Here is a 17,205-nt window from a genome sequence, read left to right as displayed (position 1 = left end):
AAACCGATAAAAAAACACAATTACGCTTTTAACCCAACACCAGTATAGTAACACCTTATTCCTTTCAAGCAAATTTCCAGTCCATCGGGATCTCTTCAGGCCTTCCTCTTTCTTCTTGGTCCGCACTCCCTAGCCACAGTTCTGCACCCCAAAGCAGCTTACTCAGTCTCCCACATTTGAAACCCCTCCTCTTGATTCGGTTATTCCATGTCTTTTTCTCCCTGCATGTGTCCCAGGTAATGAAGAAGGAAGTAGTGATTGTGATATTGGTATACAGTCATCCTTCTTCTTCTTCTTCTTTGGCGATCACTCGTAGCCGAGTAAGATTGTCTTCCATAAACACGGTTTTAACAATGAGTCCGTAAGTGACTGTGGAGGCCAATTCTGGATTCACATGTCCTTCCACAGTGGGGACATTGTTTACAAAGCAATTGTACTACCAACCTTACTATATGCTTGTGAAACACGGACCACTTATAAACGCCATCTCCAACTCCTCGAAAGATTCCATCAACGGTGTCTCCAAAAAATTTTACACATCACTTGGGAGGACAGGCGAACTAATATCAGTGTACTAGAAGAAGCAAAGATCACCAGTGTTGAAGCAATGATTCTTCAACATCAACTTCGTTGGACTGGTCATGTTGTGCGGATGCCTGATGATCGCCTTCCAAAGCAACTACTCTATTCTGAACTTAAAAATGCACCCTTTTTCTGGGATGGATGTATTGTGGGGTAAAGCAAAATCAATTTGCAATGAGCTTTTATTTTCAGAATGAAAATAGTTTCTCAAGAGATGTCTTTCAGGGGGTAAAAAATATGCAATGGATCTAGATTGCATGTGGACTACATAGATTCAGGCTCCATTGGTTCTTGAAATAAATTTTCATGGGTTACACAGCCACATTTGTTGTGAAGTTAATATGCCGCATACAGCTTCTGCAGGAAGCAATGTAATAACAAACTCGATATAATGTTCAATTTTTACTAATTCCCCAAAGGCAGAAAATTACCAGCATAGAAAATTACACATCAGACTCACATCCTGAGAATTTTGCTGTGAACTCTTTTCTTGTCTCAATTCAAGTGGGGTCAATGCTGACTGTGAATTCTCCGGGCAGAACTGGGAACCAAAAAGGAACTGAGAGTCACTCATACTGCTGTAATCACTGGTCCAGTTCAATGGTTTGTTAGGCCTGAAACAGGAAAACAGAGAAAGCAAGTGTAAAAAATAGTAATGACAATATATGAAAAACATACAGCACAGCCAAAATATATTTGGTTCTTTATCATGCCCAAAACTGCCTAAACTCCATAACAAAACAGTATTAAATGCTTGGCAATCCTGATGAATGTTCATTTGGAGGCAGAGGAACTTCCACTATTCATCAGAAAGAAATAAGCTACAAAACATGGAATCCTAGTATGACTGATTTAAGGCCTGTATCATTCTTCTCATGGCATTCAGAAATAACGTTTTTCTGATGCTAGTAATACAATTGATCATTCCCCTCTTCCAACAAATTTAAATGTCTGAGGTTTTGGTTGAAATTACATGAGGAGAATGAACAGAAGTGGAAAATATGTCAAGAGTTCTCAGCAGCAGCTGCAAATTTGATGTAACTGATTGTTTTGTTATTACTTATGCCTTGGGTCACTTGTATTTTACAATTCTATATAAGGACAGAACTTTGGAAACAGGCAGTGAATCCTGCATCATCCTGAAAATCTTATTTATTTTTTAAATGAGCTTACAGTTGTGTAGAAAGGTTATAGGTGAAATGTCAGAAAACTGGGGGATGCTGAAATCCCCAGAATTCCCTGGGAAGAGGCAATGACTGTCAAACCGCTCTGGGAATTGTGACTTACTGAGAATAGGGGTCTTCTAACAACTACTGGCACCCTTAACTAACTACAGTTTCCGATTCTTTGGGGGAAGATGTGACTGGTTAAAGTGATATGATATAGCTTTAAATGGATAGGGCAGATGGGGTCTATGCTGCTACTCTGTCAATCATCCTAGACAGGGCTAGTCCTAGTCCTGGACTGGGCTAACATCAGCAGCAGTATTATTCTTCCCCACCAGAGTAAGAATGAGTAAAGCTGTATCTCTGCATCCTCTGAACCCCAGTATCAGGTAGCTCATACAAAACTGTTTTCTCTCTGCAACTTCTTCAAAGTCATCAGAATTCTTTGAAGACCCATGGTATGAGCTTTTGGTGTGTTTAGAACCCTAACATACTGCATGTAACAAAGCCATTCATTTAAATCTACATGTTTAAAAAGTAAGTTTCTTCTTTTACTTCTGTGTCCTTAGCTATCCCCTAGTTTAGAGAACATTTTGAGGACTGATTTCCACTAGGCTTGCCAGATCATTCCCTTTTCATCCTTTCAGATCGTGCTTTTCTGTTGCAGCTCAAACACTGACATGCTTATTTGATGTCAGAGGCCCTATTCCAACAAAACAGCACTTTTGCTTTTAATCTTTGCTATTTATAGGATGCCAGCCATGTTGGAACAGGAGTACTGACACATCAGAAAAATGACTGGGAAGCATATGACTGCAGAAATGCAATAAATATGCAAATGTTGTTTTAAATATAATAACATCAGACTATGAACTCAGCTGTGTACCAGATGCAGACAAAGCTCTATGCTGTGCACAAATTACATCTAAAAAGGGATTGAATACCACCTACAACTGTGCACTTTTCCTCCACCCTACATTAGCAATGGAAATTGATATTTGATAAAAGTCACAATGGATTCACATAAAAATTCTTCCCAAGTCATTTAATCAGCGTGGTTTTAACATACAGTATGGGTCAGCCTTTTTCAATGCAGTACGCCAGAACTAAATATTCTCTTCCAACAAAGAGGCTATCACCTGCCTATGAGATTCTGGAGGCACCTGGTTGCTGTTAGTGACAGACTGCTAGAATAAACTGACACTTGGTTTTAAAGTAGCCTGACCTTTTACTTGCCGCTCCAGATTTCTTTTTCCTTAGGTCACCCTGAGGGCTAGTGAAGGAAGCAGGACAGTTTTTATATGCAAAGGTTGGAGGCTGTATGCTTCTGAATACCAGTTGCAGAAAACCACACGAGGGAGGAATGTGTTGTTGTGCTCAGGTCCTGATTGCAGGCTTCCCACAGGCATCTGGTTGGCCACTGTGAGAACAGAATGCTGGACTAGATGGGCTACTGGCCTGATCCAGCAAGCTCCTATGTACAGTGCTATCCCACTTCCATCCCTGATGAAGCAGCAACTCTTGTTGGTGAGGGATGTTCTACTGCGGCTTCAGGAATTGGGATTTGGTGAGAGAAAGAGCCTTTTGTTGTTGTTTAGTCATTTAGTCGTGTCCGACCCTTCGTGACCCCATGGACCAGAGCACCCAGGCACTCCTGTCTTCCACTGCCCCGCCCCCCCAGTTTGGTCAAACTCATGTTTATAGCTTCGAGAACACTGTCCAACCATCTCGTCCTCTGTCGCCCCCTGCTCCTTGTGCCCTCCATCTTTCCCAACATCAGGGTCTTTTCCAGGGAGTCTTCTCTTCTCATGAGGTGGCCAAAGTCTTGGAGCCTCAGCTTCACGATCTGTCCTTCCAGTGAGCACTCAGGGCTGATTTCCTTCAGAATGGATAGGTTTGATCTTCTTGCAGTCCATGGGACTCTCAAGAGTCTCCTCCAGCACCATAATTCAAAAGTATCAATTCTTCGGCAATCAGCCTTCTTTATGGTCCAGCTCTCACTTCCATACATCACTACTGGGAAAACCATGGCTTTAACTATACGGACCTTTGTTGGCAAGGTGATGTCTCTGCTTAGAGCCTTAGATTTGTACATTCAGTGCTATATTAGTGCAGTTAACTTTGCTAATTCTGCTGAGTGGAACCCTGGACAGTTGCCTCGAAGTCCTAAACTGACATCACCACTAGCCCCCCCCCCCCAAAAAAAACCCACGGGTTTTTAGGGCTATTATTATCCCATATGGAACACACCTATCTAAATTTATTTATTTCTTGTATATCACACTTCTTTCTCCAAAGAGCTCAAGGTGGCATACATTGCTCTCCCTGCCCTCTTTTAATCCCCACAACAACCCTTTGAGGTAGGTTAGACTGAGAGGCAGAGACTGGTGCAAGGTCACCCAGCAAGCTTCAAGTCTTAACCCAACTCTCCAACCACGACACCACACAGGGTCTCACTTTGTGAAAAGTATCTTCCTTTGTAGTAAGCACAAAAGTCTAGCAATAGGGGACAGTGGAGAAGGCAATCTATTTGCCTGGGGGAGATCTGGCCTCTTCTGATACCATCTGTGGTTCAGGCACTAGCATCCCTGCTAGCACTTTTCATGTTTCCATCCTCTGTCATTGAGACCCTTTTCTAGCCCTGGAATGGTGTTTCTGCAATCACTGCCTACATGATAAAAAAAAAAAAAACAGGCAGTGCTCTCACCAAGTTGTATCACAGGACTGGACCTGACCTGAAGTTTAACTCTCTGCCCTAATCACCACACATTACTCCACATCCATCCCGCATGTCACCCTCTGATTGACTCCCATGATGATCATAGTGTGAACAAGCTGCCTTATGTCATATGTGTTTGCCTGATTCAAATAACTATTTATTTTTAAAAGTGGTGAGGAAAGATAGGGAGGTAGCAGATTCTTCCTGAGGGCATCATATATTGCTTCTGGCTGTAGCAGAAGGTTTGAACATTTGGATTACAGTGGTACCTCGGGTTACAGATGCTTCAGGTTACAGACTCTGCTAACCGAGAAATAGTACCTCGGGTTGAGAACTTTGCTTCAGGATGAGAACAGAAATCGTGCCTTGGCAGTGGGAGGCCCCATTAGTTAAAGTGGTACCTCAGGTTAAGAACAGTTTCAGGTTAAGAACGGACCTCCAGAACAAATTAAGTTCTTAACCCAAGTTACCACTGTATTTAAAGCAGGGGTGAGGAACCTGTGGCCCTCCCGATATTGCTGGACTACGACTCCCATCATCCCTGACTACTGGCTATATTAGCTGTGGCTTATGGGAGTTGGAGTCCAGCAACATCTGGAGGGCCACAGGTTCTGATGCCCCTTTATGAGTCTTCCTATATAAATGTGCTATCCTTACACTGGGAGAAAACATTAAAATTGATTTAGATATGAATCTAGTAAACCTTGTTTAAAAAAAACAGACTTTGGAAACTACTAGATGGTAACACAATTAAGCAGCATGTGTTTAAATAAATGGTAAATCATGCCAGAGAAAATTAATCACACTGTTCTCCATGTTGGCTTTGTTGACTCCTTCTGCCTTACAAAATTCTGTTAACTAGCCTGCCTGACGTGAGTACATTTCCCTTAATTGGCAAATAAATTATTAATTTATTTTCTTGTTTTAATCCTCCTCCTCATCCGCCATCATAGCAAAGCACAACAGCAGAGGATTTAGTGTGTACACTGGTAAATTTTTGTGACAGTTTTAGAAGGTTAATTTAGAGAGCATATGCTCAGTGGGCCAAATTGGTCACGTGGCTGTGCTGGTGTTACACAGGGGATTAATCTGTTTGTGAAATGGGTCTACTTTGCTCCCCTCACTTTTATAAATTGCCCTGCCGCTGCTTTCTCTCAATGTCTACAACAGGAAAAACACTGGGTATTTTACTACATCCTAGGTGCAGAACCTATTCTTCTGTTACTTCTTAAATGAAAAACTTATAAGCAAGCTCATAAATGCAGTAGAATAAGCTCCACAGTTGTATAATGAGTAAATTGTATTCTGAGCATCATGATTCATTTCAGCACTGTCTTCATCATGACTAGAGAGGCCCTTTTCACATTATAAGCTTTGTACTGTAAACAGCACAAGGGAAATTACAGAGATAAAATGCTCGCAAAGCCTAGAATAATTTAATCTGGCGGTAAAACAGTATCTTCCGCACATTTTAATATTCCCCCTCAAGTAAAATTAAAATATATTACTATGTCTGTGTTCTTGTAGCATGATATAAGATCAGACATTTTCAGAAAAAGTAACAAATTATACATCACCTTCCATTTGATGGATGTATTTGCATGTCACCTTAAATACTACTCATATCAACCATATAAATGCAGTCTGCCCTACTTCTAGAGATGCCTTTTTTAAAAATCACAAGGCTTCAGATTGCATAATCATGCATTGCATTGTAAATTCTAATTTAGACTAATTAAATGCTTTTCGAGCCAATTCACAGAGGCAGCAATTCCTTATTTCTCTAAAAGCAAGGACACTGGGCTGTCCAGATCACTAAGAGCTAATCTGCACATTATGAAATAGCTCTGATACGCACAAATAAGTGCTCTGAGCAGTGTAATGTTCAAAAACCATACTTGAAGACCCAGCAGGAGCTCTTCTATGTGGAGATTTCTTTAACTCGTTTTCTCCTGCTCTAGAGAGTAGGACTCGACCCAATGGCTTCAAGTTACAAGAAAGGAGATTCTGACTAAACATCAGGAAGAATTCAGTCAGGCGGCATATAAATAATAAAATTATTATTAGCAGTAGTAGTATTACTATTATAGCTGTTCGAAAGTGGGACAGACTCCATTGGGAAGTTGTGGACTCTCATTCATTTGAAGGTTTTCAAGCAGACGTTAGATGGCCATCTGTCACAGATGCTTTAGTTGAGATTCCTGCATTGTAGAGGATTGGACTAGATGACTCTGGGGTCCCTTCCAACTCTATGATCCCCAGCATGCCATTGACTTCTTCTTCTTCTTCTTCTTCTTCTTATTATTATTATTATTATTACAGTGGTGCCCCGCAAGACGAACGCCTCGCAAGACGGAAAACCCGCTAGACGAAAGGGTTTTCCGTTTTGGAGGCGCTTCGCAAAACGAATTTCCCTATGGGCTTGCTTCGCAAGACAAAATGTCTTGCGAGTTCCTGCAGGTTTCCCCCCCCCTTTTCCCCCCCTTTTCCTAAGCCGCTAAGCCGCTTATCAGCGGATCCGTTAAAAGCCGCTAAACCGCTAATAGTGCTAATCCGCTGAGCTGTCAATGGGCTTGCTTCGCAAGACGAAAAAACCGCTATACGAAGAGCCTCACGGAACGGATTAATTTCGTCTTGCGAGGCACCACTGTATTACAATTTGTATATCGCCCTTCATCTGCAGATCTCAGGGCATAAAAATACAATATAAAAGCACAACATACCTGATAAAAACAACAATAACAAACCATAACAAACCAATACCCCCCAAAAACACTTTTAATAGGGGTATAACATGTTAATCAACCAAAGGCCTGGTTGATGAGGAAGGCACATAATGAAGGCGTCAGACTTCCCTGGGGAGAGCATTCCACAAATGAGGAGCCACTGCAAAAAGGCCTGTTCTTGTGTTGCCACCCTTCAGACCTCTCATGGGAGGAGACACATGAAGAAGGGGGCCTCAGATTATTATCTCAGGGTCCAGGTAGGTTCGTATGGAGAGAGGAGCTCCTTGGTGTGTTGCAGTCCTGAGCCGTTTAAGGCTTTATAGGCCCAAACTACAGTTAGGGTTAGTTATAGCGTCCAAACCAGAATCGGAACCCATGGTTGGAATTTATGCACTGTCAATGATAATGACACAAGAATACTACTATAACAATGCCAGCAATAACCTGCTTACCCCATCTTTATAGGAGTGCTAAACATCTCTTTGACATTCCAGAGATTTGGATTCATTTCCCAGGCTTGCCTGTTAAAACATAAAGAGAAATATATGAATGTTGCAGTGTGGTGCATTATTCTTCTCATACACTGTTTCAGCAAGACAACAATTTTAGCAGCTGTTTTCCCCACGACTGCCATGAAAGCTAGGCAGTGGAAGAAACTACCCTAAAACAAGACACAATCTCCAAGTAAATTGCTGACCATCTTGCTTCAAGAATGGACACTACCCAGGCAAATATATTGCTTTGGTTTTGTTGTTATTGTCAAGATTCTAGTGCCACTCAGCTTTAAAAATCAACAGGAGTGAAACACAGGGTGCTTCAAGATGAAGTCACCTTCATCAGAATGCCAGCCCATAGATGTTTGTTTACATGTAAACTAGATTTTTCACTTCCCACAGAAAATCCAATATGTAAAAATAGCCCATTATACATTGGCAATGGGGAAGGCCATTGTGGTTTTTCTTTTGGGTTTTTTTTTGGAGGGCAGTTTGTCACATGTACGGTGTGACATTTTGATGAGTGGTCTCTGTCACCATATCTGATCCTCTTTGTTCTTCAGCTGAGCACAACCTACAAGCCATTTTATTTCTGGAGGTCCCCAAAACCAAATGAAAGACATCTATTTCCACCGATTTCTACATGCTGAAGGCACCCTCAATTTGGAAGAGCAATTCTCTCATGATCACCACACAATAAATGTGTGGGGTTACCAAGGAAACTGTAATCACAATCCATATATCAGGATTTCTGCTGCTGTTGTTTTAAAAAATAATAAAAGAGCTCTTGTGGAAGGCCTCTTAATTACTCTTGCACAAGCCTTATGCAAGTCAAATACTATTCTTGTGAGACCTCAGTATCAACTTTTTCTAACAAATAGAAATTGATAGTGCTGTTACTCATTTCCTGGCTTCTTCTTTTTAAGATGTTGTTGTTGTTGTTGTTGTTGTTGTTGTTGTTGTTGTTGTTACATTTATACCCTGCCCATCTGGCTGAGTTTCCCCAGCCGCTCTGGGTGGCTTACAACGTATCTAAAACATAACAAAAACATTAATCCTTTAAAAACTTCCCTAAACATGGCTGCCTTCAGATGTCTTCTAAAGGTCAGATAGTTTTTTTATTTCCTTGACATCTGAAGGGAAGGCATTCCAGAGGGAGGGCGCCACTACCAAGAAGGGTATTGGAGGGTGGAAAACCTCTGGTTGCGAATGGGATCCGTTCCAGAGGCCCGTTTGCAACATGAATGGAACGCAACCCGCAGCGGCGCGTCTGTGCACGCACGGGTTGCGATTCGCTGCTTCTGCGCATGCGCGCAACATCATTTTGCACGTCTGTGCATGCGCATGCGCGAGCGGCGAAACCCGGAAGTAACCCTTTCCAGTACTTCCAGGTCGCTGTGGGACGCAACCTGAAAAAACATATCATGAAGCAAACATAACATGAGGCATGACTGTATACACGATACATATGAAATACTGTACTACAGTTTACCCCTCACAGAGCTACAGTTCCAAGCACCTTAAACTCCTGTTCCCAGGATTCTTGGGGGTGGGAATGTGCTTTAAATATATGGTGTGTCAAGTTCCTCCAACTGGGGTAGATGAAAAGCCCTGGAATAGAAACGTCTATTTGAAAAAGAAAAAAGAAATTTGGATTTGAAAAACATGCCTCTTGAAAAAATGTGTGGAAGCTAACATGCTTAGCATGCACACAGAAAAATCAGGGCTCAGTTATGACCCATGTTACTATTACAATAGCAAATTGTGTCCCTGGCAAAACAGTGCTGACAAAAGGAGAGGAAAGAGGGAGCTTGATAGCAGCATGCTTGGGGGGGAAGACAACATCAGAACATGGGCATAGCCGGGGGGGGGGGGCAGGGGGCAGTTGCCCCACCTAAATCAATACAAATCAATAAAATGACATAGCTAACTGAGGTTCTGCACCTCCCTTAACAAAAGGCCTGCCCTCCCAAACAAAAATCCTGGCTATGCCCATGTATCAGCATCTTTGGAAAATACCCCCACAAGGAAAAACTAAGGGGCAAAACACCCCTCGCAAAAAATAAAATAAAATGATACTATTAATTATTATTATTTATTATTTATACCCCGCCCATCTGGCTGGGCTTCCCCAGCCACTCTGGGCGGCTTCCAACAAAATATTAAAATACAGTAATGCATCGATGCTTAGATGGCCACAGGACGCTGCTGTCGGTTGGGCTGGTGGTCAGAAAACACCATTTTGTGGCAGGTCCCATTGGCGTCGCCTTGACGTTTTTATTTTTATTTTTGACGCCCTGAACGGTTCATACCCCACACACTCCGTCTACTGTTACAAAGTCACTCGTGCCTGGAAGGCGCTTAAGATATTGGAAAGAACCATTGCTGCCTCTGCATGATTTGCAACCTGCCGCATCCCTTCCGCCCCCAAGTGCCAATGTAAAACCAAGAGGGACTTGAGGCGAGACCAGTTCTCCCCTCTTGGGGTTGGGCTGCTGATGCAGCTCCTCCTCCCCTTTGAGAAATGTCCCTGGGTGTGCAGAGCTGACATGCAGGCATTTGTTTAAACTGTAAACCTTGCGTGCCTCCTGCTCCTTTCTTTCAGCAGACCTTTCTTTCTTCCGCCTTCCCTGGCTTAGTGGGCGCGAAGCGCGCGAGAGGCGCCTGACGCTCTTCCTCAGGCGAAGCGCCTCCAGAGGCTCCCTCACGGTTCTCCCTCACGCAGCGAGGGATCCTCGCTATATATATATATTTATAAAGTTTTAAGGGTGGTCCACGCGCAAAGCATGTCGCACAAGGCCCGCACAAGTCTCTTCGCCACCACCTCCCCCCCCCCCCGAGAGAGGCAGCGCCTCAAAAATAAGTATTTTAGTTCCTTGACCGAATTAACGTTATCGCTTCCCTCACAAGAAACGTCCTCATCTCGTTTCCACAGCCGGAACTCCCCATTTGGGAGCGGGCAATCTTGTTTTTCCTAATCTCACCCGTCTTTTCAGAGCCTCAGGAATATTGAAGCACCACAGACTTGGGTTATGTGTACCGACATTTCTTCTTCTTCATCATCATCATTATTATTATTACTTTGAACTGCTTTGTTTAAAAAATAAATAAATCAGATTCCTCCTCAAGAGAAATTCCACTCAGGAAGATCTTAACCCCTCACAACATTCAGTTGCTGTTTCAAGAGATCTCAGGACTCTTCATCCCCTGAAAAAGCAATCTGGAAACCCCATTACTCCGAATATTAAGACCTCAGCAATCCATTTTTTCTGTGTAAAGAAATGGTAGCCAAGTCATGAGCGAACCAAAATCACAATTGTTAAGTCAGTGCATATAAATGTGAATCAAAAGTTACATTTGCCCGTTGCCTAGCTCTGAACAGTCTCTTAAAAGTTCATGTGAAGAATAATAATGATGATAACGATAATAACAATAATAATGTCCGTGTGGTCAAAAGTACCTTTGAGTCCAATGGGGTATTTGAGTCTCAGGTTGGGGTATATAAGCTTACAGCCTGAAAGTCAGAGAGAAAGGGGTGAAACCTGTTAGGTTGCTTCAAAGCTGGTTTAGTACTCATTCTCTCTACTTACAATCCTTGGAACTGAGGGAGAGGCTAGGAAATTTCTAATAGGCTTTTCAACACTTCACCAAATTCCAAGATTTTATTTGGGGGGGGGGGGGAGCCATGTCAGTTAAACTGCTAGAACACAAATGAAAGTCTGTAGTTTAACTAAGCGGTCCACATAATTTTTATGCAAAGTCACCCCAAAAAGCTGACACTTGTGTGGTCATTAAAGAAATGAGGGCAGAGCAAAGTGCTCCTCTCAAAGGGCAGAAACATCTGATTCAGGAGACAAAAAGTGGCTAAACCAAAGAGATAGAGACATGATATTATTCAAACTGGGTGTGAGCAGATCTGACCCAAGCATAGGATCCTGATTCCTGCTCTTCCATCAACTTGCCCTTCATTCGCCCCATATCCCCCCTGGCACTGTCAGTCCCGCAGACAGAAGAGTTGTTGCAAAAAGTGTCCTTTTTGATTGCCAGTGTGAATGGGGATTTGGGAGCAATCCTACTTTACCCAGCAAGCATAAATTGGGGATAGGATGACATTGTTAGGTTCCTAATGAGCCATTCCATTAATCCTAGCCCCTGTGATTCAGGATTCCCATTCTTTTTTTCCTTTGTTACACAAAGCGCTTTGCAGTAAGCCCCGACAAAGGTCAGAACAAAGGTGTGCGAAATAAAGTGAGTTTTGGCAGGCAGCCCCTGATATTCCAAAAATTAAGACGTAGCTTTGAGCTTGCTTCTCACTGGGTGAAAGTGGGGGGAAGGTATGCTTGCAATCTCCCCATTTACTAACCTCTGCTTATCCCATAAAGAACAAAATCGAGGTAGGAAATCTCATTCCAACAGTTCAAATGATAGAAGTCTGAAACATTCCCTCAAAACAGGTTGTGCAAACTGGCTTCCTTTAAAAGATATAATGGCAGAAGAAGCTATAGCATATTTTTCCACGCCATATTGGAGAGGGGCAAAGTTCAGTCTAGTTAAATTGCCCCATGGACCTTCACTCAATCCATATCCAGCATTCTTGCGCTCCATTGATTTGCCTGTAGGCAAATGGCATTTTTGCTCCTAGTGAAGTGTAAAATACAAATTCCAAATCAATCTTGAAGTGATGCAGTGTGGTGTCTTAAGTTTTGATAAGTTTTTGTTCTTATACATACAGTCTGATCTGCGCTGGCCCAAGACCTTTTGGCGCTTGAGGCAAACCACAACATGATGCTCACATCCACTGGCCAGGGAAGAGGGGGTGAGTGAAGATCTACACCAGGAACAAGGTGGAGGGGAATCAAAGCAACCTTACCCAACAGCTGAAATGGGAATCAAAGGTCATTGAAGTGGGGGGGAGGGCAGTAGCAGCAGGCAATGCATATATTGGAGGTCAGATCTTCTGTCCCCATGGATCCGGCCACCTGAGGCAGTTGCCTCAGCTTGCCTCATGGGTGAGCCGGGCCCGAGTCTGATCTTGTTCAAGTTTTCCCTAGAACTCCGCTCCCACTGATTTCAGTAGCACTTAGTTACCTGTATTTTGGATTGCAGCCTGAAGAACTTTGGTCACTATCTCTACTGTATTGGGCACAAGAATTGTAGGATTCATACTGACTTTACAGAGAGTAAAGTGAAAGCTTTACCCATTGTAGGCTTGTAATTTATGCAATCAATGATTTACTTTAGCCTTGGGGTGGTAAGACTTTCCGGTTTTTTCCTGCTGTCAGAAGGGCATGCAAATATGCAAGCAAAACCAATGTTTGTAATATATAAACACCATGGGAATTTCACTTACTGAGGAAATTAGAGGGAGCTAAATTTTCCCATCACAACAACTGGGTAAATAATCCATGAGCTACATATTCTCCAAGGGAAAGTTTATCAGCTTTGGTTATGCAGATGTAATGACTTATTAACTATTCATTGTTTCAATATCCTGCTAAAGAGTTGAAAAGGGAGTAATAATATTTATCTGTTTTTTTTTCCCCTTTGTAATGATCCCACCCCCCTAAAAAATAAAAAGTTGGTGTTACTATTACTAGATACAGTAATTTATTTTCCTTTCCTTTTTTCAATACAGTTATTTCTTGAGTATGATGGTATATAGCCAGTACACCATAATGCCAACCTGTGCAAACTGAAGAGATGGTATGCTCTGTTTCAGCTTTTACATGTGAATGCCACTATTGTTAAAGTAGAAGGCTACAACATGAAAGAGAAAGTACATTCCCGCCACAGGGTTGTTTTTTTTAACATCCCAATTATATTTTGAGCTGAGCTGAGTTAAGACACTCAGGTGAAAAAAGATCAGTTTTATGTTCAACTCTGGGCTCTTCCTGCTGGCTGCTGCCCCCGGGTTTGGTAGGCTCAAAAGTATCTCTCAGAAGAGATACTAAATAATATAGGAAATTGATGCTACCATTGCTCACTTTAGACCACAGTTGCTATGCCGTGCATACTGATCCTGTGAGTCCATTTGACTGCCTTACCTTCAAGAATACATTTCCACCATATCCAGAAAAAAACTTACTTTAATATTTATCTACCATAAGGCTGAATATCGTTTTTAGTATGCCAAAGCTTCTTAAATCCACTTTAAAACACACACACACAATATATATTGGATTTTTGAAACTGAGAATTAATAAAAATTATTTAACAAAAACAAATGTGTGTGTGTGAAATATTCTGTTAATCATCTGTTAAATATATTTCAGGACAGGTGCAAATTATGTACATGCCAGCAAATAACACACATACTGAAAGAAACAGAGTTTGAGAGTATATTGAGACACAGGCTAACCAGTTGGAATAGGGCCTAAAAATCATGGTGAAAGATCCAAATCCATGCATAACACCAGCATGTCCCCTTACCAAGTATAATTGTCCTTGGAGAGCCCCCCCTCTGGCTTCTGACTTGCAAATAATTAAGCCTTCCTTTGCCACTGTGAAATATGAAAATGTATTTTTATAACTGCATTTTTAAAATGACTTCAAAAGTAGATTCTCAACAAGTCAAAATCTATGCCGGATAATGGATTTCATGCTTTTATCAGTGCATACCCTCCAAGGCACATTCCTCCATAGTCTCCCGATACAGACGGATGCCAGCCAACCAACCAGTGTAGGCACTAAATGCTGCATACCTGCTTCGTTGTTCTCTTGCCCTTTCTTTGTGGGATTCTTCCCTTTGGCCATCCGCGCAACAAAAAATTCTATTAAATTATTCTATTAAATTATTTTATCACCATCCCACAGACTATGACAAAAATCCATGCTATTCTTACAAGGCTTCATTGGCTCCTATTGAAGACATTTCCATACACGTTAAGAAATAATGAGTTGCTTTGGCACTGTACAATTTCAGTGAGATTTGGCACCAGTTTGTTGTGTTATTTTCTGCTATTACACAGAATGTTCCCTGCTTCAGAAGTGGCTGTGGAGATTCAGTTTTGTGCTGATTGCTGGCTGGATCTCTGGGGCTCAGAAAATGAGATTTGATATTTTCCGTGGGCTTCTGTGCAAAAAGGTAACATTTCATTAAAGAAGGACATTTTCCTTCATAGCCATCTATGACAGCTAACCTCGTTGTTACACTCTCTAGTTTCTCTCCTTCACAGCACAGAGCTTAGGGCTATTGTCAAGCACTGTCTTCAAGTCTATATCTGAAGGAAGTCTATATCTGAAGGAAGAAGCCTTTAATCTATTAACAAGCAATGAAGGTGCCTGAAAGCAACTGGTCTCCTATTTAGTGGATGTTCTTAAGCACCTTCCAGCACCTTTTTTACAAAAACTTCTACAAAAACACATAGTTTTTTCTGGGCACTTAGAGAGGTTGATGTTCAACCTGGCATAAAAGCCATAACTTTAATATTTAAAGTTAAGGTAAAGGTAAAGGGACCCCTGACCATTAGGTCCAGTCGTGACCGACTCTGGGGTTGTGGCGCTCATCTCGCTTTATTGGCCAAAGGAGCTGGCATACAGCTTCCGGGTCATGTGGCCAGCATGACTAAGCCGCTTCTGGCAAACCAGAGCAGCGCACGGAAATGCCAATATTTAAAGTTACTATTTCATAAATCCATTCATCTTCTCTCCTACAATGGCTATGGTGGGTAAGGATCTTGACCAGGCTTCCTCAACCTCGGCCCTCCAGATGTTCTGAGACTAGGATTCCCATCATCCCTGACCACTGGTCCTGCTAGCTAGGGATCATGGGTGTTGGTAGGCCAAAAACATCTGGAGGGCTGAGGTTGAGGAAGCCTGATCTTGACCATATCAAATGCTTATTTGGTCCTAAATTCACACTCTTAAGGTAGATCCAATGAGTATAGCTGTGTGACAAGATGCCGTTCTACGGCTACGGTTCTGCAGACATTCATGAGGATGTATTTTAGTGGCACACGTAACTGTATCGTAATCCTAGTCCATCTCAAAGAACATATGTTCCACTATGGCACACAGCAGTATGGAGAGAGAGAGATAGACAGACAGACAGACTGACAGATAGATAGATAAGATAGATCAGAACCTAGCAAATGTTTTATCCCTCATGATTATAGAAATAAGTTTGAAAACAAGTTGTCATACGACAATGTCTGCTGAAGATCAAATCTCAGTGCCAAGCCAAAGTGCCATTTTAAAGTTGTGACTATTTATTTAAGTGATTGGTTAACACACTTCACCTATTGGTATTTGATTTCTATTAAGTAAACCCCTTTCAAAGGTACTGGAATGTTGCGTTCTCAAAGTAAAGGAAGGATTGAACTCTGATTAATAAGAATACACACAGAGACCTGAACCAGCAAGACTCTGGGAAGGGTGCGTATAATCGTGTCTCTCTGTGCCTGTCCGTGTGCAGCCCCTGGCCCAGGTAGTTTTATTCACAAAATAACTTTTTTACAGAGTGTTCGTAAGAACCAATCAGATTTCTTCTGAGCATTTCCACAAACCCCCGTGGGGTAAAAGTTAAACTATAAACACTAGTTAGGCATACATACTCTGGAGTAAATGAATGAAAACAACAAAGGAGCGAATACAGCAACCCTGGAGGTCATAAACAAGCAATACATATGATAAGAAGGATGGCCAGGAGGACAGCGGATCATTATCACCTTCATGTGAGATCTGTTTCCTGGCCCTAAGATTAACATCCTAAGATTAATATATTGGAAGGCTACTTCAAAGAAGATTGCCCACTAACTTTATGGCCCAAGATGCCTGCCTGGCTAAGCAACTGGGCTGTGTATGTGACATGTGAAGAGGAGAGGAATGGAACAGGGATGCAGGGGTGTAGATTGATCAAGAATCATATCAAACGCAATGCTTTCATTGCTGACACAGATGGCTTACTCTATATTTGTTATAATTCCTCATAGCAATCCCATCTGATCACTACATCTCTGGATACAGTGGTGCCTCGCAAGACGAAAAGAATCCGTTCCGCGAGTCTCTTCATCTAGCGGTTTTTTCGTCTTGCGAAGCAAGCCCATTGACGGCTTAGCGGATTAGCGCTATTAGCGGTTTACCGGCTTTTAGCGGATAAGCGGATAAGCGGCTTAGCGGCTTAGAAAAAGGGGGGAGGGGAAAAAACCCACAGGAACTCGCAAGACGTTTTCGTCTTGCGAAGCAAGCCCATAAGAAATTCGTTTTGCGAAGCACCTCCAAAACGGAAAACTCTTTCGTCTAGCGAGTTTTCCGTCTTGCGAGGCATTTGTCTTGCGGGGCACCACCGTATTTGCACTCCTACACTGGAACAAGCCAGGCAAGGGTCTTTATTTATTTATTTTGTCTCGAGAGCAGTTGGCAACCCTATCTACCTGCCCTCCTGACTACCCCAAACACTGTCTGAGTACTAATCACCACATTTTAATAACACAGGTTCCCTCTCAAGAGCAGAGAATGGGCTGAAATGTCACACTGAGCATCAGGCAGACTTCTTGTCCCTGATCTAACAATCCATGCTT

The 17,205-nt window shown here is 42.2% G+C and overlaps 1 protein-coding gene and 1 long non-coding RNA gene across 15 annotated transcripts in view; one reads left to right on the top strand and one right to left on the bottom strand.

The window, feature by feature from the left end:
• Window positions 1-14,437, bottom strand: part of IHO1 (interactor of HORMAD1 1) — a 46,256-nt gene extending 31,819 nt beyond the window's left edge. The window contains exons 1-5 of one of the 14 annotated variants that reach the window (XM_081853263.1): window positions 14,389-14,437; window positions 11,148-11,201; window positions 9,207-9,298; window positions 7,646-7,714; window positions 1,043-1,196 (exon numbers count right to left, since the gene is read on the bottom strand). In XM_081853263.1, coding sequence (XP_081709389.1) covers window positions 1,043-1,196; window positions 7,646-7,701 — 210 coding nt within the window. In that variant the 5' untranslated portion in view covers window positions 7,702-7,714; window positions 9,207-9,298; window positions 11,148-11,201; window positions 14,389-14,437. Of the gene's footprint in view, window positions 1-1,042; window positions 1,197-7,645; window positions 7,715-8,587; window positions 8,605-9,179; window positions 9,299-9,795; window positions 9,819-9,866; window positions 9,892-10,297; window positions 10,519-11,147; window positions 12,024-12,050; window positions 12,425-12,557; window positions 12,575-14,388 lie in introns of those variants that run through there. The other 13 variants (XM_081853266.1, XM_081853262.1, XM_081853256.1 and 10 more) reach the window with 13 other exon arrangements.
• LOC309337413 lies at window positions 10,578-13,609 on the top strand. The gene is made up of 3 exons (XR_014154272.1): window positions 10,578-11,010; window positions 12,420-12,503; window positions 13,323-13,609. It is a non-coding gene; the product is annotated as an uncharacterized lncRNA (long non-coding RNA).
• Window positions 14,438-17,205: the final 2,768 nt, after the last annotated feature.

This window comes from Podarcis erhardii, assembly GCF_964252035.2.
Source record: "Podarcis erhardii genome assembly, chromosome: 2".
In the NCBI taxonomy this organism is placed as follows: Eukaryota; Metazoa; Chordata; class Lepidosauria; order Squamata; family Lacertidae; genus Podarcis; species Podarcis erhardii.
Note: the sequence above shows the minus strand (reverse complement) of the source record. Positions and strands in the feature narration are given on the sequence as shown.